This window comes from Leptopilina boulardi, unplaced genomic scaffold (genome assembly GCF_019393585.1).
Source record: "Leptopilina boulardi isolate dan_hultmark-lab unplaced genomic scaffold, ZJU_Lbou_2.1 LbouV2_114, whole genome shotgun sequence".
Classification (NCBI taxonomy): domain Eukaryota; kingdom Metazoa; phylum Arthropoda; class Insecta; order Hymenoptera; family Figitidae; genus Leptopilina; species Leptopilina boulardi.
This window is the reverse complement of record NW_026137657.1, coordinates 518,485-543,975: the sequence shown is the minus strand read 5'-3', so window position 1 is coordinate 543,975 and position 25,491 is coordinate 518,485. Positions and strand designations below refer to the sequence as shown.

The 25,491-nt window shown below is 28.4% G+C and overlaps 1 protein-coding gene and 1 long non-coding RNA gene across 4 annotated transcripts in view; one reads left to right on the top strand and one right to left on the bottom strand.

Moving 5' to 3' along the window:
* The window catches only part of LOC127282279 (uncharacterized), a 38,909-nt gene that overhangs the window by 7,848 nt on the left and 5,570 nt on the right, over nt 1-25,491 (top strand). Inside the window, exons 4-5 of the long non-coding RNA XR_007843182.1 lie at nt 8,731-8,944; nt 14,402-14,474. This is a non-coding gene — a long non-coding RNA (uncharacterized LOC127282279). The remainder of the gene's footprint in view (nt 1-8,730; nt 8,945-14,401; nt 14,475-25,491) is intronic.
* On the bottom strand, nt 491-25,491 carry LOC127282138 (calcium uptake protein 3, mitochondrial). 3 transcript variants are annotated; one of them, XM_051306240.1, is made up of 12 exons: nt 25,246-25,491; nt 6,655-6,796; nt 6,231-6,341; nt 5,720-5,767; nt 5,010-5,092; nt 4,679-4,741; nt 3,170-3,268; nt 2,536-2,664; nt 2,225-2,448; nt 1,982-2,139; nt 1,747-1,904; nt 491-1,454 (listed from the first exon to the last, which is right to left on the bottom strand). In XM_051306240.1, the coding sequence occupies exons 1-12, from the start codon at nt 25,453-25,455 to the stop codon at nt 1,386-1,388; spliced, it is 1,494 nt and encodes a 497-aa protein (XP_051162197.1). In that variant the 5' UTR covers nt 25,456-25,491; the 3' UTR covers nt 491-1,385. The 3 variants fall into 3 exon arrangements, with proteins under 3 accessions (XP_051162197.1, XP_051162203.1, XP_051162209.1); XM_051306246.1 differs by lacking the exon at nt 3,170-3,268 and having other exon boundaries at nt 492-1,454; XM_051306252.1 differs by lacking the exons at nt 3,170-3,268; nt 4,679-4,741 and having other exon boundaries at nt 495-1,454.

The following is a 25,491-nucleotide window of genomic DNA, read 5'->3' as shown; positions in this document are numbered from 1 at the left end:
ATTTGTTCGAATTTTTATTTATTCAGATTTTCATTTATCCGAATAATCATTTGTTCGAATTTTTATTTTTTCAAATTTTTATTTATTCGAATAATTATTTGTTCGAATTTTTAATTTTTCAAAATTTTGTTTATCCGAATAATCATTTGTTCGAATTCTTCTATAATATTTTTCTTTCATTGCAAAAATGAAGATGTCAATGTTCTTATCTTTTTTTTTGTCTTTTGAGAATGTAAAGGAAATATGTAAAAAGGAATTTTAACAACACGCGATTATAATCTCGATGTGTGAACAAATTATTTCCCTTTTTTTGGCGGCACGTTTTATGAAAATACCAGACAGTAATCAACGAATTAAGTAATAATTACAATGTATATAACACGTATGTTGAAAATCAGGTCAAGTGGTGAAATTAAAGTATTTGATCATTTTTTAAATTAGAACATTTTTATTTTCATTTTTTTTTTTTTTCTTTAAAATCTGGATGAATTATACAATATCATTTGAGTATTATATAAAGGTAATTTTTAATTTGTAACAATAAATAATAGTTGATTTACAATATATTAGAAGTTTTTTTTTTATATAAATACAATATTTTAATTATTTATTTACATATAGTAGTTTAAAATATTGACAAATTGAATTATAAATATAGGAAGACTAAAGACAAATATAACAAGTTATTATTTCTCTCTAGTAAAATATTTCATAAATAATTTTTAACAGATAAAGAGATATATACTATGAAATGGTAACAATTCTGTGCTCACTTTGCGCAATATATTATGAGATTTCTTGTGCGTTTTCTTTATATAAATATAATTATTGTAAATTATTTTATTCGTTGAATTTTATTTACATAGTCAAAGTATTAACTTATTTGTTATAACGAGGAATCATTAAATTTTTCTTATCTCTATATAATTAAAAATTAATTTAAAAAATTCAGTATTAATTATTTAAAAAATGTCATTATGAAACTAAAAGTTTTAATGCAAAAAAGCAAGTATATATTTTGAAATTAATGCTAACTTAAAATAAATAAAAATAAATAAGATGGTTAAAATAAGTGATTTTGTTATATTAAAATTTCTATATAGAAAATTATTTAGTTCTCTGCTTTTTTTATCACATAAATCGGTTTTAAGATAAATAAAAAATTTTCCTACTATACACAATTACACGCACGTGGTATAAATTAATCTCGTATAACTCTATATAAACTCTTTTGATAACATAAGTTAAGTTAACATTATTTAAATGCATTTAAATCAATTTTCATTAAAATTATTGTAAAATTTATAAAAATTCTTAGTAATTATAGAGGTTTTATCGGCAACGTTGAAAATCAGTAAATTCAAAGAGGAAGAACTGTTATAAACTTAAGGCGCTTTCATTTCTTGTTTTATACAGAATTTAAATGCGTCCCATCCTTCATTCTTTGATTGAGACTGAAAAAAATGTAAAAACATTTTTTGAAATAAATTTTGAAATTTTTGAATTAAAATTAGGATTTATAAAATAATAAGAATTAACAGAAATTATCTACAAAAGTTAAATATTGCAGTCAATGATGAAAGTAACGCCTGTACATAGACTTTCTGACCTACAAGCTTGTAATCGAGACGAATTGTTGCCATGAATTAGGATATTCTCACATATAGATAAATTAAGAAATATAATTAATTATTTTTTTTGTTTTTGTATAAAAAAATTATTAATTATTATAATTTTTTTGCTTACTTTAAAACCTCGGTGAAGTCGGTCCTTCATTATTGCAATAAATTCTTTATAAGATAATTGGCCATCTCCATCGACATCAAAAATTGCAAATACTGTTTCAATAATATGTGAAGATAATTGAGTACCCGTACAAATTTTCACAGCCCTCGAAAATTCATCTAGTAAAAAATTATAAATTCCAATTTTATTTCTAAACAAATTAATAGTATAATTAAAAATATATATACTAATCTACCTTTAGAGATAGGATGATCTGCTAATGTATACATTCTCATTGCAATAGCAAAATCATCAAGATTGTTTAAAAATTGATAAAATATTTGAAATTCTTTAAAAGTTATTCCTATTGTATTATTTGTGCGATCTAGTAATCTGTCTAAATATTTGTCATATCTAAAAAATAATAATTAATTTTCTTAAGTTGAAAAATTTGAATTTGATTATTTTTAATTAAATATGAGATATTGTCAAAACTTACTCATCTGCATCCAATAGAGTGTATCTTAATAATATCTTGGCAAAATCTAATTCTGATATTGTATCGTGACCTTTACTAAATTCATGGAATTCTAATTCTAAAACTTCATGTTGTAAATTTTCCATAAAACGCCGAAAGCCATCGTATTTTAATTCATTTTTACCATTTTGTCCAAAAAAATGTATCATTAGACTCGTATCCACCATGTGACGTCGTTGCAAACCCTATGAACATTAAAATTTCATTAATTAAAAGGTCACACATCTTTGTCTGGACTTCTATACGAATTTTAATTTTATCAAATTTCTTACTTGATCATCATCGATAAATTGTCCCTGAATTTCTTCAACGGTTGCTTCTTTCATTGTTAATTGATTTAATCCTTCTTTTATTTCCTCTCCTCGACGTCCTCTCCACGCGTGACTAAAAATTTTCTCCATCTAATAACATAAAACACTTTTTAATTTATTTAAAAAAAAAAAAAAATTCAGATAAAACATTTATCTATGTTATTTAACACACTGCAAACTAATTATCCAACACCATCACATCTGAAACAAGTGCTATGGTTATTAATATACATACTGATTTTTATCATATAACTGATTGTGATGAATATAGAAAACATAAAAATTAATAAATATGTATTATGAAGAAGCATTAAATTAACTGACCCTTTGCAAAATGAACTTAGTTATTTAGCAAACAAAAGATTAATCTAATCAAACAATTAATACAAAAATTCTTTGTACACATTTATTTATACATTAAGTGCATGTCCAAGATGGTCGACGTCGTAAAAATAATTTTTTTTTTTTTTACTCAATCGATATAAGAAAATTTTCTTTCCTTTAAGTATCAATAATTATGGTACCGCTGCTTTTGTCTTGGACATGAACTTAAAAACAAACAAAAAAATACCTAAATTCACACATGAAAACTTACAAAAAATTGGTTGTTTTCACTTTGAGAGTCATGATGAAATTCACGGAGTTTTATTTTTGTATTCAGAACCTCTTCGCCTGGTGCGATCAATTTTTGTAACTAAATACAATTGAAATATTAAAAAAAAACGTAAAAACTTTCTTAATAAAAATTTTGCACAATTCATGCATTTTGTTAATTTACAAAAAAGCACATATATTTTTTTTTTACTAAACATATTTGTAAAACACCGTGTCGTTTATGATAAAAAGGATATAATTATTAAATTCTTGTCAATATATTGATGGTGGCACTGAATATCAAAGAAGAAGATTAACTCGTAAAGAAATTATCGTATCGATCAGTAATCAATATCTTTTTCAATTACCATAAGTGATAAAATATAATTTTCTCCTTGATCACATATGAAGACGAAGAGAGATAAAATTATTAATATTTTTTAAAAAAAAATTTAATGCAATGGCTTCATCTAAACGGGTTTTTCATTTTCATTCTTGTCATATTTTTCGATTATTATTTTTATTTCTTTTTTTTTCTAATACGGTTTTAATTAATGAACGAAATCTATAAGAGTGAACATTTCATAACATAACAAATAATAATTGACTGACTGCCTTCTTTGATCGATTATAAACTTGTTGGTAGGTACTAATTGCAAATAAAATTAAGATCTCCTATATGTAATGGATGTATATGCAATTATGCATATATATATAGAGAGAGAGAGATAATGTATAAAACCGCGGTTACAGTAGCTATAATACAAACAGTGTCGATTAAATAACTGATTACTTTTCGCTTATAGCTGAATCTATTTTAATCCCTATTTATTCACTTTGCATTTTTATGGTTAGTTGTTTCTTACACTTTTAGTTATGGTTAGGAAATTGGTAGTATTTATATTTGGTTTAAAAAAAGGTACAATAATCAAACGATGACATATAAATTAAAAAACTATGAAAAATAAAACAAAGCTATTAATTGCAATGTCGAATTGAAAATAAATTCATCAAGTACTGTATTTACACAGAAAATTAAAAGGCATTAAAATAAGCTGCAAGCTGCTTAATTATTTTAATCCAATTTTGCTTATTTTAATCCATTTTGGTATTAAAATAAGCAAAATTGGATTAAAATAATAAGCATTGCAGCTTATTTTAATGCCTTTTAATTTTCTGTGTACTGAATTTATTTTGGCATGCCTTTATTTTTGTTGCATATTATAAAAAAAAAACTGTTAGTGATAAAATTTGTTATTTAATAGTTAAAATTAAAATAATAGAAAGAAAAGAAAAAAATTTTAAGCACCTGTTGAATACATTTTATGAATGCAAATTAAGTTTTGTTCTTGCAGCAAAATTTGATGAGATATTTACATTTTTTAAGCTTTCACACTTAAATTATGGCAATTTTAAGGGGGAGTTCGAAAGAAATAAAATTCAATCCCATATAATATGTTACAGAAATAGTTGGAGAGAATTTTTTTTTTTTGGGATGTCAGAAACTCACTGCAAATTTTGTAAGATCATCAAGTTCTCTCTCCTTTAGACTTCCGCCGAACAATCGTCGAATCTGTGAATTTTGTCATGCAAAAAAATGAGAAATGAATGACAGAAAGAAATTTTCTTTAAAAATTATTATTTTTTAATATTTCTTTCTGTTGTTCAATTCTTAGCTATAATTTATTAGAAAATCTTTAAATATTTAATAAAAATAAAACCTCAAATATCTTAAACCTTTATATAAAGTTCGGTAAAAGTGAATGACTTAGGAGGGAAATTGTTTGACAAAAAGCTATAAAATTTTTTAAACTATAAACATTGTGGTACATAAAACTTACAACAAGGAATTCAGTCTTATCGACTCTCTCGTTTCCGTCAGTATCGAACATGTTAAAAGCAATGCGAAAACCAGTTTGGGGCTCTGAAACAAGAAAAATTATGTCTTTTGAAAAGTTTATCAGTTTTTTCGAAGAATTTTTTTTAAAAATTTTGAGTTTTATTTATACTGGAATGTTATTTTTAAATAATAAAGTGCAGGGGTATTAAATTAATAGAAAAAATAATAAATTAGAATAAAATATTAATAAAAGTTATTTAAATATTTAAAAAAAAAAATCATTATTAAAATAGTTTTTTCATTTCTCAGATTTATACAAGGAAGTGATTCCTTTACAATTCTGGATAAATTTCAATAAGCCCACACATGTGTATATGCACAACAATATATTGATGAACATGTTAGGTGAAACTGCCAGTTATATACGACTTACAAATTTAGTACTTTAGAATTTAGACGTAGACATTCATAAATAAAACGTTCGTTCTTGTGCAAACTATATAATTTGAAAAAGGGGTGAAATGAAAGTGAGCCTTAACCACCGCGTGTACAGAGTAAATGCCCTTAAAGATTTATGAAGTACATAAAATAATATAGAAAAACATACGGTGTTTGTGAATATACATATGCGTTGATGTGTAAATTTCGTACCCTCTCAATATAAATTGCCCGCAAAATTGTTCCAAAAACAAATTCTTGAAATATACTTACTCGTTAAAATAGACAACAAGAACAGGTACTCTGTATAGGATATTATTCCTGAAACAAGGAATTAAAAATTTAAAATGATGAGAATTTCTTTTTATGCTTAACAAACAATATTGATTAATGATTAATTGAAAATTGTTTTGCAAAAGCTCGTAAATCAATATGGTGAAGGTCTTGAGAGAGAGAAAGAGAGAACTTTATGTATTTTAACTGAACTCGTTTATCAACCATTTGAATTCCCACGCGTGCAAAGTGAGATTAAAGACGTGTCGAAGAGAGTGCAAGTTTCTCATTATTAAAAGGGCGAAGGTGTGAAACTGGCCCTGTAATTATTTGCATTTCCATTAGCGCGACAAACACTGACGATTAGCAGAATCTTATATATACAGTGGCTGACATTCTGTCTTTCAAACTTTCGATTTTTAGTTAAGATAGTTTTGAAAAGAAAAATAAAACAATTTTCAAGCTTCCTTCAAAGAAAATTAAAATTTCTTTTTTAAAAAATAAATTTTACCTTTGTCTCGAAGATCACGAAACATGTGCGAATTTCCTTGGCGAAGTGAAGGGGTTGATTTTTTAATGGCATCTAATTCATTCTCAGATAAAATTCGTCTTTTTAGTCTAGCTGAAAAAAGGGTAAATTTTGTTTCTTAACAAATAGGGAGTGTAAATTCTTCCTATATAGTGAAATTACTAGAAACAACCATTTTTATATTCTTTTTCTCAGGTTTTTGCAAAAATAAATCATTAAGAAACATGGAAAGCGTGTGAACAAATAAAGTATGTGCGAGACGATGTTCGGGACCTTGAAACTTTAGATTTGTGGGAAAGAAGATTCTAAAAGGCATCGAAAATATAATCAGGGTTTCAGATTTAATAAAAAACGAAATAGTAAAATTAAAATTTTTGATTTTATTGAATATTATAAGAAATCTTACGTCTTGGTTGTGATTCGACGACACTGTCCAAAAAATCTTGTGGCGTCATATAGAGTTGCCCATCAAATTCAACGGATGCAAATTTTATAAATCTTCTCTCCCTTTGAGTGAGTCGTACAGCTTTTTGAATATTTTCTTCATTCTGAAACAATTCAATTTTTTTTTTCAATTTTAAGACAACAAATATAATGATCCATTAAGTATAATAATTCTTATCAATTTTCGATTAAATATATATTCGTTCCAAAATTTTACTTTTTTTTCATGCTGATAATTAGAAAATGAATCTTCAATTTAAAAAAATCATTTATCGATGCGTTTTAAACTTTAAGTACATAGTTCGCATAAATTAATAATTTATTCCTATGGGTAAGATATATAGTTTTGGTTCGCATATTTTCGCGCCATCTCACACCACTAAGAAATTCTTCATAATTTTTTTTTATTTTCGACGACTTCCGTTATAACTGCCGCTTAATAATTTTTCATCTTTGCTTCTGTATATATACGTTCCACATGAGTTTTCTCATTTATTTCTTCATCACGAAGATTCTGCTCTAAAAACAAGATACCTTTTATCGTGTAGGATGGTTAATTGAAAAAATTCATCTGGAACGCAGTATGTTGAAATGAAGAAGTGATGTAAATATACCTTAGAAGACGTTTTATCTGATAAGTTAAATCGAACAAGTCACCATTTAATTACAGAAGTTATATTAACCATAACTTAATAGCAAAACGTGTTACAATAAATTATTGTCGATGTTCGTTATTGAATTTTTTGTTTCCACTTTGATATTATTTAAAAAATCGTTGCAAAATTGGAGAAATATGCAGTATGTATTAATATTTTCTATATACTATCTTCATTCCTTTAACGGGATTAAAGAATTAAATTAAAAAATAAAGTTGGCAATCAAATACTTTGTAATTAATCTTTTTATACAATAAGTGGAAATTTATTCCCTTAAAAGGATATTATTAGTGGATTAACTTTTGTAATTTTTAATTTGAAAATTTTTTTAACGCAAATAGTTTATAGTGATTTATTTTATTTGTACAAGACTTTTCCTTATTTCTATAATGTGATGCTTCGTTCTCTTCCGGATGTAACAGATATATTTTTGGCAAGTTTATTTATTGAAGTTAAAGTTTCCTACAGTCTCGAAGAATCAATAGAATTTCACACCCTGTTTCGACATAATTTATAAGCTTTTGAAATAAATTGTCGGCAGTTTTAGTGTAAATCTTAATTTAAGAGAATCTTATCTTTTAAAGAGTAGATTCAATTATGTCAAAAGATAATAAATCGCGAAACAAATTTAATCATAGAAAAAAAAAAAAAAATTCTTCACGCTCAACATTTTTTCCATACAGAATAATTTTTGAAAACGATTATATATATATTTTAAAAGCTTCAATAAGTTGTGAAAGAGGTAGTAATTTTTAAGAACCTCATCAATTTTATACACGTGTTCTTATTTTTAAGTTTTTTGCTGATCTCGTTTTTATATGAAATTTATAAATTTACAAAGTTGATGAGTTTTTTGATTATGTATAGTGCTTTTTACAAAAATGATTATATATTGTTTTGAAAAAATGTGTATACGTATTTATTATATATAAGTGAGAGATTATTTAAATTAAAAAATTAGGTTTCGGTTTGTTGTAAACACGTGTCGCGCGTTGAATATAACATAGCCAAAGCCGTTTTTTCGCTTTTTGGATGCCGCACTTTTGCGCGACAACATATATTTTCGCAGCTCCGAATGTGAAGCAACCGCGGCACATCTTTTATTCAAAAACACGCGGATAAAGATGTCAATCGGACATGTCGAGGTTGTAAAACGAAATTTATTGCTAAAATAGAAAGTACCTATAGTTGATAAAAAAAAAAAAAGAAAACAAACTTCATTGACGTTTTCATCGTGTTTATTTGCCTTTTAAAATAAATTCCTAAACTTGTTGGGAATTTGTTTCACTAGAGGCAAAAGATTTTTTTTTGACGTGACAACGTTTTACTCTGAGGTCTTATTTTTGTAAGTATTAACAGTATTTTAATTTTTCTTTTTGCAGATTCTATCCTCGATGGCTTGTGGTGTCACGTACTTCAAAGGGCAAATGTAAAAAAGGATATCTTATCTGGAAGGACACATTCTTCATATTCAGACTTTTTAGAACTCGGTCTATTTTTCATATTTTCTGAATGGAAATTTAACTTGAAAGTAGGGATCTCCGAGGACTATTTAGTTTGAAAGAATCTCCTGGATGCTGAAAATTCGTTATTAAGGTAAATATTTTAATTTACTGGAAAAATTTTTATTACAAAAAATTTAGTTTAGACAAAACCCGGCTTTAATTTTTTTTAATTAAAGAAAGTGTTAAAGACAGTAAAAACAAGATCAGAGGGGTATCAAATATTTTATGATTTATATTTGCATAACATGATTAATTTAAATTTTACCAATCATGTTCAATAAAATTGACAAGAAAATGTCTTGTGCGTGAAGAAATTCGATTTTAGTTTCTTCTTTTTCATCAAAAATAGTTTTGTGTCTTGGACAACATTTATTGCTGATTGTCCAAACGTGTCTGTGGTTAACAAGCGCTGAGGGGCGCCAAGGAACGACGGGCAATTACTGAGTGCCCGCGTTACTTAAGGTCTTAAGACTTTGGCGCACAAGGTTAATTTATGCAGGCAGAGAGTCGTCTCAACAGAAGATCGACTATTAATGATCCAACTATATAAGGATTTTTCTTCATTTTATCTTTTTGCTGTCATTTGATAGGTCTTCTAAATGACATATAAACTATATATTCAAATCCACATTAGTATTTGGTTTTCAGAAATAGATCACGGTTTTGTTAAAGTTTTTCAATTCAAATTTTAATTATACTGGTGGAAAGATAATTAGAGGTATTTTTATCTTTATAAATAAATTTATGAAAAAAGCGCGTGTAGTCTTTTTTCGATGTTCTTATTTACCAATAAAAACGTTTAAATATTGACATTTAGGGACTTGAGTGTATATAGTAATATTCATTAATGATCTGGTAAAGCGCGTAGGTTGACAAGAATTTATTCCGCATTCTTACCCGCAAGGTAAAGCGCCAAGTGCAACAGAGAGATTCTGCATCAACAATATATAGGGTCATTAAACTGCAATTTAATTTTTATAAAACTGTTGACAGGTTTTAATTGATTCGCAAGAATTAACAATTACTTTTTTTTTTGTAAATCCTGCTGCTTCTGATATAATGTATACGTGTGTTGAAAATACACTGTATGATTTATAACTTAAGTTTTTGTTTCCTTTTCTTTTGGATAAAATAATGAAATGCTATACATAAGTGCTAAGTATATAAATTTAACAGAAATGGTTGTTATATCTCATTTATAAGAAACTTTACGTGGGTGATTTTACATTGGTCTCTCTCTCTCTCTTTCTCTCTCTCTGCGAACTGCAAGACAAAGAATAGGGGATTCATGTGTGGTAGGTACATGTTGAACATCGACCATTACACTGCACGCAAGTTCACTTAAACGTAAATTATTTCAACGTGTTTTGTGGAGTGTAGATTCTGCTAATTTGCTGCAGTTGAACGGATGACATTGCATGTACCATAAGTTAATACAATATCAGTATCACTTGTGTTTTCTTCTGATTTTATTTTTTTATTCAAAATGAATTAAAAAGTGAAATTTTCATTGTAAAATCAAATAACTCTTTCTTTATATGTGTTGAGCGAGCTTAAAATAGAAAATTTTTTTCAAGGATAAAATTTTGATCATTTCTCAGAGGTGACTAGATTAAATCTGATAAATTTCTAGGTCGTAAATATCAACACCTGTTCAGTAGCATACAAGAGATGCAAATCTTTTTGTGGTTTATATAAATTGCTGTTTCAGTATATGGTCAAAAAAGTGTGCATTATCATTATTGTATTTTTGATGATTTATATTCTGTATCTGTAAAAATAGTGTCTGTGCGGAATTTTTATACTAATTGTTAGTTTTTGTAACTATAAACGCATAATTGAAATTTTATTAGTTTAGATTTGTCAACGAATTGTTTTGGAGTTTAATTGATTTATAGGATTTTAAAATATTTTCAATTAATGTTGTAATTGATATCAATGTTCTTTAAATCTATACTAATCATAAGTGGCTCGATGATATTATTTATTGCTGATTCTGTAGTCTGTGAAATCTTTTTTTTATATTCGGTTAAAAAAATAGAATATAATAAAATCTAAAAAAATCATATAAGTAGTTAAAAACATCTTGTTGGTACTTTTTTAAACGTGTGTACCGGATTCTGAAGGGCGTTTTGTACCATGTTAGCGGTTTGGGTAATAACAGGCTCGAAGAGCATTATGCTAACCACTTTTTCTTGGTGTTTTTCCTCTTTTTTTTTGCCATCATCGTCATAACGATTAACGCCACTTCATCCACTGCTGAGTTAGTTTTTTTCTTCGTTTTCGACTTTTTTTTCCCTAGTCTAATTTTTTTTTACAATTTTTGAATATTTAGATTTGTCAATTTGATTTCAATTAATCATTTCTCTCACGTATATGTTTATAAGATTTTTGATTTAATTATATAACAATCAGTTGATTTTATGAGCAAACAGAAGTGTGTGTGTGTACTTTATTCCTCATTAACGAAGAATTACAGGAGCTTTAAAGCTTCCGCAAAGTCGTTGTTCAATCTGTGTCACGCCTGGCTTTATTTATAGCCAGATGTTGAGAGTTAGAGACAGTTGAATCAGACTTACGAATGGTGCTGACGAATCTGCGTCATCGACTTGCAAATATTTCTTTAAATTTGACATTAAAAGAAATAAATTTCGATTTGGAAATTAATTCGCTAAGTTACAAATTGTTTAAAAGTCGATGAAATAAAACGATTTATTATAGATTATAATTGCATTAAAGATCAAATTTCGATTAAAAATTTTGTGTTATGATACTGCGTGGGGACCAATATAGATGTTTACTTGAATATGAATATATAACAACAGATTACATTCAATGTTCATATATGCATAAAAGTGATTCGAGGGATGCTGATCACTGGTACTTAAACAGAAATCTGTATAAGAGTGGTATCTACATAGTAATTACGACGAGAAATTGAAATCGGATAACAGTGCTTCCATGCTCACCGCAATATTGCCGGAATTTGCATTGGAATTACTTGAAGTGCACCTTTATACCAGTGGCAACAGGTCGCACGCAAAAGCACGTTTACTTTCTTCATAAAAGATCAACTCTCATGAAAAGATACTATTTATATATTTCTCATGAAGAATTAAAATTAGATGTAAAATTTTATTCTTTGAAATTAATTACAAAATGAACTTACTTACTAAAATTGTATGATGAGAAAAGTGTGCTCTTTTTTAAAAAAAAACACATAGTTTGAATTTCAAGTCGGATTGTTTACGATAAATGTTGCAAGAGATACTGTTAACTCGAATTTAAAACCTTTGGTATTTATCAAGATTTGTTGAAGCAATGTGTAAGTGACATTAAATTCCGTAAACTTGTTCGAAACATAAGAGGGTTGATTTTATCGCTGCAAAGTAAATTCCAGGTTGCGCGGCAACCCTTCGAAAAAGAAAGCGCGTGAATGACCGAGGCGCCTTTCATGATCAATTGATGTTACAATGACGCTTCTCAGACCACCCAAGACATTTCACTTTAATACGGTATCAATTTCAAGGGAAAGAGAGAGAAAGAGAGACTACATTAAACGATCATTAAACGTCTATTCATTAATCTTTGAAAAGAAAGTAAAAAAAGAAAATATTTTCAAATAATGGATATTATCGTGAAATTTAAAACAGTAATTATAATTTATTTTTTGTTTTTTTTGTGTGACACGCGATACATACGGTGAAAGGGTTCTAATTTAAAAAAAAAAATTAATCTAAGAAGACAACTTTTGATTTTCTGAGTCCGGAATTATATGAAAACCGGAATGATTAAAGTGATGTCCAGATATAGGATAATAGATATTTACATGTAAATTAGATTTCCAATTAACTTATTGGTCAAGTTTGTTGAAAATCGCACCTCGTTTACAATATTGCAATATCAAAATTCATTCCTTGAGAAAATGATCGCGCATATAGTTTAGTGAAATCAGTTGTGAAAAATTTACTAAATTAGGATACTTTGCTTTCATGAAAAAAATTTTTTTTTATTAAAAAATAATTTTATGTTTCCTGAAATTAATCCATTTTTTATTATACTGTTAAAAGTACTTTTCTACTAAAAGGGTTAATTTAGAAAAAAGAACTAAAATAATTGTACTATTAAATATTTAATATTTCTTCCTTATTGAAGAACATCTTGCAAAATAAAAATAGTAAAATAGTTTTTGAAATTTGTCAATACTATAATGAAATTCATATTACTTTCATGTTTAGAACATTATATTCTTTTTTCTTAATAATGTTGATTCTTATTTTCAATTGTATGACGTTTTGTCATTGACGTGTTTGGCATATTTAATTTGATAGACTAAAACTCTTCAAAATGTATCTCCACGCCCAAAAAAAAAAAAAAAATTACAACTGTCGTTTTTTAATATATATTTTAAATGCAAAGATAACCATAAAATTCATTGTAGGCTATGAATAGAACAATTGTCTCCACAAACTCTCTTTGTTCGGGTATAAAAATAAATATAATGAAAATCAGTTAATAAAAAATAAAATCATTAAAATTTATACCAAGTATCTTAAAATTATAGAAAGATTTTTTTTAAAGTATAGTTATACTCATTTCATTAAAACTTCTGTTGAGTATCATAAAATGATACGATATGTGTTTATTAATTAATTTAATTCATTATTTAAATGTAATTTTTTAATCAAACAGGAAAAATGTTTAGCTTAACCAAATATTTTTGTTAGGGCAACAAAAATGTTTAGTTCAAATTGTCCCCATAAGGTACGAGCTGAGTGCGAACTAAATTATTTGGTTGTTGTAAGCAAGTTTTGATTGGAATTTAAAAATGTTCAACCAAATAATTTTTCTGGCCTAACCAAATGTTTGGTTGCGATAACTCTAGAACTTTGCTTCAGCCAACCAAAATTTGGTTACTACAACCAAAATTGCCGAACAAAAAATCTTTTTTATAATTTAAAAAAATTGAAAAAATTGTTGTAAATGTTAAGAGAGGAGACTAATAGACGTTCACCTAAGTGCGGAACCGGGAGTTATGCTAATTAGTAAAGGTAATGGTTGCGATTCGTCTAAATTAATTATCATCCTATCCTAAAGCACTTTGAAATTAGCAAGTTTACGTAGGTGTTGGGCGTGTACGGGATGCATCGCGCCTTGCTGCAATGCATCAAATGCAAAACAATATATGTCGGTAATTGAATATTTGAGAAGTTATGATTTAAGAATCGCCTAAGGTAGACGGTTGCAACTCCTTTCTTTATATATATACATTCGCGGTATGCACACAACATCCTAAGTTTATATACACACTTTATAAATGTGATAAATAACGATTTTGGTATGTGATAGGAGGGAGTTAAGGACTCGTTATCGCATATAAGAATACATTATATCGTCGCCTTTATAAACGCCCCTAACAAATTTTTCATTGTAAATACTATATTGAACTTTATCATTTAAAATAATTGTCTTTTATTTTGTTGCATGGTTTTATAAATATAATTCAATTTTTTTTTTCAAATACTAATGTTTGATTATTGTTTTTCAGGCAGTGGAAATAAATTAATCGTCAAGAAAAGATGCTGTTCGAACGAGATGCGAGGAAAGTTCTGGAATATAATGTGAGTAAAATTTACATTTTAATTTAAGATATGAAAATTGATTGTAGCAATTAAATATTGGCGCGTTGCAAATTTAGATTTTGTAATATACCAAAGGGTATGCAATCCATTGTTATCGGTGAATACTATTATTATTGTACAATTGGTGAATGGTAAATTACATTATTATGGGTTTAACAATCGTCATTTCATGTGGTAAAATCTTGATTGACGAGTAAGCGCCAATGACTAATAAGCCTTAAGTCATTTTACACCATTTACATATAAGGTATACAATGCGCACAATGTGAAAACAAACTTCACACCTTGCGGAACTTTTTCTTTTCGTATTATAAATATAGACAGACGATTGATCACACCGTTTATAATCATTCTATAAATCAGATTCGTAATTTTTATATTAGAAAAATCTTTTTGTGGTGTTTTTTCTTGTGTATACCTATATTTTTGTACACTCAAAGCGTGTGCCTCGAATTTCTATCTCTTTTCCTCTTATCGTCTTCTTTCTCTCTTGCCCTCAGCATATGAATTATGTATCTGTAACCTTGTAAGGAATAATGAGTCAATAATTTATTAAGTGATTCAAGAAATCGAAGCTTGTTTCAAAGAAGAGATATACTTGTTTTTAATTTTATTTTTTTAATAGGTTTTTAGAAAATGGGTTTTCTTTGACATACAAAAGCTCTAAATAGAATTTTCATGAGACACTTTATATAATTTCTTTTTATAAACTTTATTGTATAGTTTTTACAACTCTTGTCCTTTTACTTTGGTTACTTTGTTTTCTTATGGTAAATGTAGGTTCTCAGGTCGCATTACCGCACATTCAATCTTTTTTTAATTTTTTTTTTCTTTTCTTCATCTCCCTTGGTACTAGAGAGGGCAACTGTCAGACACTAATAAATGTCGGTTTTTTTTCCTGCGGTTTTTTCCTCGCGTTTCTTGGTTACTCTTTGAATCTCACTCTTCTACTGCTGCTGACGATTCCAATTGCTGTTTCTATATCCCACTGCCTACGCACATGATAACAAGCTGTCGACGCACATCGTTACGCTGACAAAGGTGCTTTTTGTAACCTAAGAAAAAAATGAAGAATAAGGGATACGCATCGCTCTTTATAAACATGCGTTGCTGTCTTACTTCTAATACGAATGACTTCTTGACGAGATGCATCTTAACCTCCCCCTCTGTTGATGATTGAACCAATAAGAACTAATGAAAAATATCCTTTCTTCAATTACTATTTATTCAATCTTATTATACATGAAAAGACTGAAATAACAATTTAAAAAATTTTTTTTGATAAGTCAAATTATAAATGTTTCAAATTCGTTATCGCTTTAATTTTAGAAGTCTTTTCAGTATATATAGAATGCCTACGGCATATGTGGGGCGTCGAAAACTGGTACTTTGGTTAACCGAGTGCGAAAGAAAAATAAAGAATAATTGCTTAAAGTTCAAAAGGGGAGGGGTAAAAAAAAAGTTTTTGTGAATACAGGTCGGTACGTCTCTCGGTCGTCTGCGGTATAGACGTTATCTGACTCACTGAGAGAATTTGAGATAAAGGTTCTCTTTCTCTGAGAGTATATAAGTTTCTTAGTCGATCACGATGTAGATTATTATTGCGAGAGCTGTGAACAATTTCCTCGAGCCGAGAGGGTTAATAGTGCTGTTGTTGTTGTTGATGCGAAAAAGAGCTTGCTACAGTGGCGAAACTAAAGTGGGCGTTGATAAGAGGATAAATCGGTGAAAGGTGCTCGTTATCTTTCACGCCGTAAGGGATAAAACCCACGGGTTTCCATTTGACCTGCTGCATTCACCTGCTTTTGTTACATGTCAATTGTTTTTCTATTTTCAAAATTTTTATTTTCCTAAAAAAAAATTCCGAATTTATTAATTCAATTTTCGCATAATTTATTACTTTACAAATCCTTTAAACTTCTCAGATGTCTTTATCGAAAACAATATCTTTGCATTCTGTTGGTTTGAAATCTTATCGCAAGTCTTAGTTCAAAGTGAACAAGTTGATATCAATTTAATTTTATCCTCTGAAGGATTATTATCTTTAGAAACGGTATATAACAGAAAGTTTTAAAATATGGTTTTAATGCGAAAATCAAAAGAATTAAAAAGGTTTTAGTTTTTATTAGATATGGCAATTCTAAATAATAATTAATTGGTTAATTTTTTTTTTCTAAATCTTTAAACATACATTTCCAAAGGTATACTTTATCATCGAGTTTTGAGATTTTCGATAGCAAAGGCTACTTCCCGCCTTCGCAATATCTTTGTATTGGGGTTCGAAGCATATCTCTATTAGACTTGACTTTCGGATCGCCCATGGCGCCAATTCAATGCGACCTGCTTTATAATTAATGTTTTATCGTTCAATTCGAAACAATATAACATATTCTAATACTTCTTATATCCTTGACTATTTTTTTTTCATGCAATATAATATCGAGTTATTATGATATGTAAAATAATGTTATAATATATAAAAGTGACCAAAAAATTGAATTTAAATTTCGCGTTCGTTCCATATGAAATTGAAATATGTGAATGTGAAAAAAAAGGTAAATTTTATTTATACATTATGATCCCCATTGCTTAAAGCATGCATGAATAATCCGTTGATTAACGTGGTGGATCGCAACTCGACGCGATAAAATGTCCCGAGGAGAATAGCGTTAATCATTGGAAGACGCGTGGTAGGTGCTCGTTGCCTGCCATAGTGAGTAAAATAATTTATTGCACCCGTTATTTTCGGAACTATATATGCATATTGCATAGTAGGTCGACTGCGTCGAGTGACGTTTGAAGTAGACGCGGACGGATGTACAACCTTCGTCATTTTGCTCCTTGGAACTGTCCATCTCTCTCTCTCTCTCTCTTTCTCGTTTTCGAATATATGATCCAACTTTGGGTTTAAAGTGACTGATTCACATTCAGTCCCGACCTTTTGGCGCCGCATTTATTTTACATATTTCTTTTTTTTTTTTGTTATTTATTCTACAAATTATCATTCACATTCAAATTATATTCCATGAAAGTATGGTGGATCCATTGAAATGTAATACGAAATATATACTATTAATTTCGATTCTTTTAGAATCTAAACGGGGTTTCTTTAAGATCGATTAAGTATTCTCTTGAATTTTGTATACTTGAATTTTAATCTTTTTTTGACTATGTCAAAGTAGTAGTAGATTTGATATAGTAGAATTTTGTGTTCATGAACGATATAGAGGATTTGAAAAATAGGTTAATATCTGTATGACATGTATCGTTTCAACAGTAATTAATATTGCGAGCCTGACCAGTAGTTGTAAAACTGATTATTTCCTCTGTATTGCAAACTTCTAATTAAACTCGTGACTCTTTCTACTTAATCATTTAAAACTCGAACTAGCGCCATTTGTAATATATTTTACAAACGGAAATGAATTTTTATTTTGGAGATTATGATTTATTTAATTTTAATGAATATAAAATGAAAACAGTTTATATTTTCTCGAAGTTAAAAAAAGAATACATTTTGAAAGATGGAAAAAGAAGATAAGATATTTGGTGGAAAGGTTAGGAAAGGTTAGAAATGTTATGGTTTTGGAATTTTGCATCTGGTCGATGACAGGGTCATAATGTTGTGTGTAGGGCATATACGCACCATCCATAAAAATGGACAACATGAATCGTATCGTACTCTCTGCTAAACAGAATATATAAAAAAAAAAATAAAAACAAAATCCACAAGATAGCTAGACTCACCCACCCACCATGGTATATATAAGGGCAAGCCGCTACTTTATGGGATTGCCTTGAAACCGCATCGTCGTTCACACAGTCAAAGATACGTGCTTAGGATGAGTTTATGCCCGCACCCCATAAACGCTCCGCGGGATTTCTGTGACCTTAGACCTATGCTCAATATCGTATGGCAAATATATGGGTTAGAATATGTTGAATCTTACATCTCTTTACTTCAATGATTATCCAATTTCCTCGTTCTTTAATCAGTATACCTTTTTCTTTCTGAAGGATATATCCCCCTCAACACTTTATTCACTATTTAATTTAATCATTTTATCGTATACAACATCATTAGATCTAACTTTATCTCTATTGGACACATTAAGGATCATAAACCACTTTTAAAGTGAATCAATGATTTATCTTATTATTCAAATGAAGTCCTATAATTCTTACAAAGTTAGACGCTATTCAGAAATGGTCGTAAATACATTTATAATACCAGTGACATTATGTGTATTGTCGCTGAAGATTAAGAATCTGGGAATTTTCTTTTTATTATGTTTTAATTTTTTAATGTTATTTGTAGAAATAATAATATATATAAGTTTTAAGATGAGAAATTTTCTAAATCTATCAATTTCCGAATAGAAGTTTTCAGATCAAATGATAGGTCGACAAATAAGTTGCATGTCAGAAGGAAAAGAGATATCTACATATAGCGATTGGAAAGTTTGCGTAGGTGTGTGTTATATTTAAAAATAACTTTTTGTATGTTATTTTAATAGTTTTTACAAACATTTATGAGTTGGAATCTATCATCAATTGTTATTAAATTATTTTGAATTATTGAAAAATGTACGTTTTGAATTAATTGCTTGTTATATTAAACTCTTTGTTCTTAATTTTTGATTTCTTTCGGGGGAAGATAATTCTTTCTTCAAAGAGTTATATATATACTTTAAAATAACTCTTATTTCTGATTATCCAAAAAAAAAATTCTCTTCGCTGAGGAATAATTTACGAATTTTCAAATCTTTTACATAAATACATTGTGATTGGCAAAAATGCGGTGTTGTGTGCCTGTAGGCTGTCACGCAAACGAAGCTCTTTTAATCAGAGTACAGGGATGAGAAGGGTTCGCTAACTGAATTATATTGCTCTTTAGCAGTTCGCACCATCCCACTTTCTGTCACTCCTGGCCCTTCAATTTGCAACTTCAAACTACCGCTTTTTAGTTAAAGGTTTACCTGAGATATGGTTTGCCGACAATTTCACTTTTAAATATCCCGTTATCAAAATGAGTTAAACGCCCTAAAGATACTCCTTGCGCATTCTCTTATTCACTTTGAAAAGCAAACTTCACTAAATAGCATATCCATCATAATTCTCTTCAATCGATATCTACAACTCTAAATTTGATTCTGATTCAACTCTTGATTTTTTCTTTATAAAAAATTAGATATTTTTTTTTTAATTTTGTTTTTTTAATTCTTGAATGTTTAGCAAGTTATAAACATCTTGATGAAAAAATAAATGAGCGCCGACAGGATTTCTCGCTTAAATAGGGATATGCGTGACTGGATAAAGTCGACCACCGGTGTTGATTTCATTGACTCGATCCATTAGTACTTAGGCGCCTTGCTTAAATATAATTCACGACATGGTATAATTATTAACTAACTGTCGACCATTCACCGAGACATCAGCAATGGGAAGTCGATCGATAAGAAAGTACATCGGGTATATAGATTTGGATCGCAATCAAGCGTATATACAACATATATGTTGTATATACCAACAGTATATATATATATAAAACATATATGTTGTACATATAAAAGCCTCGAGCTGTACAGGAAGATGGTTTCGATCATCTTTTTGATCTTTTGTTTGCGCTAGGGTTTATTATCTTCACGTGAACAAGTAGCATATATATATATATATATACAACCTCCGCAAATTACACACGTGAAAATTATCAGCAATTTTCTAAAAGTTTTTAAAGGAAGAATAAATGGAAATTCTCAAACAAAATTTAATAGAAAGCAAAAAATTTTTTTTCTTAATATCACTTTTATTGTAATAGGAATTTGAGTAGTTTTTGAATTAGAAACTTCTTTTAATACTTATTGGCAGTATGATAAATTTATGATATTTATATGATAAATTATTCGATTATGCCAAAAGGAAGAGTAACTATCGTTGATATTTATGACGTTGCTTATAAATGTTATGTTTATATCATAAGCATGTCACATATTATACTCTTTTTTTTTTTGCACAAGAGAGATATAGCTAAGAGTTTGAAAGCCAATAATAGCCCGAAGAAAAATTATGTGCTAAGTAAGAAAGTCATGTACTTTTTTTTCGTAAAAAAAAATCCCACTGTCGATCTCATCTTGATTGGACATTTCTGGTCAGTGTGTTGCTCATGTTATACTTAATAACATGGCCGCGAGTGATGTGCTTGGGCTCTGTGTCAAATAATCTCAAGCTATATATGCCCTCACACTTTCCAAGATCATATCTTTCTTTAACTTAATAAGAAGAATCCTTCGATGACTCTATTTTATTTAACATTGTAGTACTAAAGACATAGTTGAGATTAGCAAATTAAATTAAAAGATTGATTAAAAAAATAATTCAGTTAAAAGTTGATTTAAACGAAGTCTTTGAAGACGAAATCTTGAATGGAGAGAGACAAATTTGGGAAAAAGTTTAGAGTTTATAATAGATTGCTTTTGGATGAGGGTATACGTGACCCCAGCTTGAAACTCTAATGGACCGTGACTCGTTTGTGGATAAAAGAAATCCTGTGGATAAAGAGGGACGTAATCTTAAAATTTATGTCTTTAGGCATTTTAAACTCTTGCAATCTTTGTCATCAGATTTTTCACTTAAATATTCTTTTTTTTATTTCACCTTTTAATATATACAACTTTTTATCGTGTGCTGTAAATGTTCTTATATATATTAGGATCGTTGACACAAGCTTGAAATCGTCGATTTTATTGCTTAATTGACGTTCTTAATATTTGCTCTAATTACCTCCACTTGTCTAAATGAGCATTCTCTAGTTTATGACTTTTCCTGGACTCCTGCACGTCCTCATGAAAAATAATGTCGTTTAATTTTATCCAAATGACGTCTTAGATATTGTCTCATTATTTCACAATATTCTTATTTTTTCGTAATTTTTTTTAAATTATTAATGAAATATAGGTAACAATTTCTATTCATTGATGTGTTTTTTTTTTTAATTTTTCGTCATTCAGAAGTTCTTTGGAGTCTCGTGACCGCGAAGTTACAGGTCAACGCCATATCAGATTCTTTCCTAGGAAAGTATTTTCTGCAAAAAAAAAAAAAAAGAACAGACGTCTGAATGTTTTAGTGTGTTTAGTTGAGAAAATATCTTCTTCGTCTATATTTAAGTAAAGAAAATTGTCTACGACAAAAAAAAGCAATAAAACCTGTGAGACAAACACAACACTTGGTTATTGACGAATCTCATCAGATCTCAATTCTCAAGAGTAATATAAGATTGAAATCTTCCTCTTAGGGCAGACTTCACTAATAAAATTTCCTCATTTGTTTGGTGTGAGGTTGTACCGATGCTATCTTTGATTTTTTTCCTGAATTTTTTTTTACTTTATTAGCGGCATTGCTTGTTCTTCGTTTAGTCAATGGTCGTGTTAAACACTAAAACGATCTGTTGTGGTTGACTGTCTACAGAGTTCTTATAGTGAATGAAAATAATGAGAAAATTTCTTATCCAAATTTTTTTCTAAAACACAAACAGTTATTTTTTAATAATTTTCGTTTATTGAGAAATTTTATTTTTAAAAAGTACATTAAATTAAAAAAGTAACGAATCGAATAACAAAAATGATATATATGATTGAAATAAATTTTTATTTCTTGTTAAGAAATATTTTCTTTATAGAAATGTTGTGGTATAAATATCTAGAATATTTTTGTGCATTCTATAAAGGGCACATTGTAAGAAAAATTCCATGTTTACGCGTTTAATTTAAAATCTTTACAATGTTTTAAGTCTTTCGCCGACATGCAAGAAATTACCAACGAACCTCTATTAAATCTAATTAAAACGGTACGTAGCACATTACTAGAAGCGAAACAATTCCCATCTTTTTCAGGAAATATCTTACCTAAAGGCGTCATTCTACACGTATGAACACGTTACCCGTCGAGATTAGTAGAAAAGATGATGAAGAAGGAAATTAGATTACTTCGTAAATTAAGTAAAATTATCCTTAGCAATGCCATTATTGTCGGCTTCTTCGGTATAAGTAAACATTCGCTAAAAATTGAATGGACAGCCGTCAAAGGAATGAACTTTGTGATAGTTTCTTGTCTCTTTGAAGAAATGCAAGGCTCGTTATCGAATAATAAGATCTTCACAACTGAATAATGCCTCTCGCATTCTTTTGCATTTGCTTTACTAGACTCTTTTTTTTTTTAAATCCAGTATTTCAAAATGTAAAAAAGAAGATATTTCTTATCGATTAATTGTAATGGCAATAATATAGAAATATATTTCTATATATCGATTAATATCTTCTTCTATACCAATAAAATAAGAAATCATCTAAATTGTAAATCATGAAAGCAACAGGTGCTATTGCTTTTTGCACACATCAGGATCATCTTTCATTTTGACTTTTACTATAGTTTATATGTTTTCATCTTGCAGTTTATTCCTTACATTTTCTTAGACTTAGACTTTTAGAGAGAATTTTATTCGCTAATATACAACGTTTTAATTAACTGACAAGATTGAGGGAAAAATGCAACAAAAAAAAATTAATAATTAATATGTTATTCAAGAATATATTTTAACTTGATGTGCGTGGACAATTATAAAAATTGTGTATTTATTTTGTGCTAAAAGTTCTTTAAAAAAAAGTTCAGTTACTCTTCTGGTGATTTTATAGTAGAAAGATATAGGTAATTAAGAGCAACCTTTACCAAATTACAAAGTCATTAGTCACAGCGGTGGTTTGAATGACCATACTGTGAAATCTTGTTTAGTGTTTCTTTGTAAAAAATGTAGTCCACTAATAAAATTCGATCTTATTAAGTTGTTTGTTAGTTGTGGGTGTTCTAGTTAGAATTTTTTTTTTTTTTTTTATTCATTTCGTTCCGGCTAAAAGTAAAACAAGCTAACTTAATAAAGAAAATAGGCAATTGAGTTAAAACTATATACAATATACTTATTGCCGTTTTTAATGATTCAAATAAACCCAATTGTCTCCTGGGAAATTTTATTTTTGTCCTGTTTTGTGTGCGTCAATTATGAAAGAATTTAATCAAAGGTATGATTATTGCGCTAATAAAAATGGTCATTAAAATAAAGAATATGAAGCTTTTTAAGGATCACAATGTTTTTATTATTATTTAATTACTTTTTTTTATAGATTCTCGTCAAATGAGAAAGTATTTCATATCTTAAATTATACATTGTAAGAGATTAATTCTTCTTTTTTTTTCTAAAAAGAATCGAGACAAATGGATTTTATTGAAATATGCGACAGTGATAATTTGTGTAATAAATCATGTGTTCTTAAATTTAAATGACTATTTCATGGTCCTCGAACAATGGATTATTTGTAGTAAGCGCGATTCAATTACTCTAAATGTTTAAGCGGTGTCAAAACTATGATTGTGAACGACGCGAATGAAGCTGCGTGGGAAGATATCTCTCTGAGATCGTTATGTGATTTTAATTTTACGGAAGATAAATTATTACTCTAAATATTTATTATTTCTATGGTTTAGTGATTTTATATTTTGCGTAAAATTTGTTAATAAGAGACATTAAAAAAAAAAAATTTTATGAACAAAAAATCTCATATATGTGGGAAGATGCTAATAAGGTTAATAAGAAATTCAGGAATATATTTTTTTTCTTTTTGAAAAATACAAATAAAAATCTAAGATGAAGATGTCTCGTTGCTTTATCGCAGTCGCTGATGGTGTTAGGTGTATATTAATAAAAAGAAATTCCAGTTTTTTGGTGAATGCTTTATTTGAGAGAAATTGAGAGAGAGAGAGACACACATAAATGCAGGGAGAAAGATTTCAAAAGAGTAACCGACACTCTAGGGGGTCTCAGCCACTGTCCACGCGAGTTTTGGATATATACTTTTGCGCGCAGGAAAAAGATTTACGATATTCAACAATTTAACCGGGAAGGTAAAATGTAAAATCTCGTGTTTTATTAAATCATCATATGAAGGCCGTAAATGTGTATTTCGCAGCGATAACGACCCCGTGGGATCATTTGGTTAGATCACACTACTCATCTTATCAAAATTTAGAATCAACATATTCCCTCTATTTTCTATGTTTCACACTTTCGCAATTTATTATTGTGAAATTTTTTTTATCAAATATTTCATGATTTTGAAAGAAAAAAAAACAGTTTCGTATTATAATAATAATAATAATGTAATGTACATATTTACAAAATTAGATTTTTGTTGTCGATGAGTAATATTTTCTCATGAGTGTAAATTTTCTTGAAATGATTGAAGTCTCTCGTCAAAATATCAATCCATCATGAATAGTAATTTAACGAATCATCAATTACAATTATTGTTGATTTCTTCGTGAATATGTAATGTGTGCGTTACACTTAGAATATAAATTATCCTAACAATATTTCAAATTTTATTGTTTGTGCTTTCAAAACAATGATGCAAGAAAAATGAATTATCATCAAATACTATTGTAGCATCAAAGTAATGCATACAAGTTGATAATATAGTGTGCAAATTCTCATTTGCATAATTAATTGACATTTTATGATTGAGGTTTGGAGGAGATGTGTAATTAAATTTATAATCGTAAAGAATTATAGTTTATGTCTCAAGTTTGCATTTTGAGAAGGTAGATATTTATATATATATTTTTTTTTAAACATAAAAAGAAGTTTAGAAACTTTTTTTTTGAGAAAATTACTTTTGAACTACGCTGTACATGTTTGTGTCCTTACCTTTCGTGATTTGAGGGCATATACTGTGGCGCCTAAACTGTACTTGTGCTCAATTACAAAAGCTATTGAACCGGTTACAAACCATCTGACACTTGTTTTAATTTTATCAAATGCACTGTCACTCGATAATTTATAATAGGAACGCGCGACATTACGAAAATTTCGTGAAAATAGTAAGAATTTTCTTGATAAACTTGTGAGACTCGCCATATTTGTTTGATGACGTCCTGGAGACTAAACCTGCGC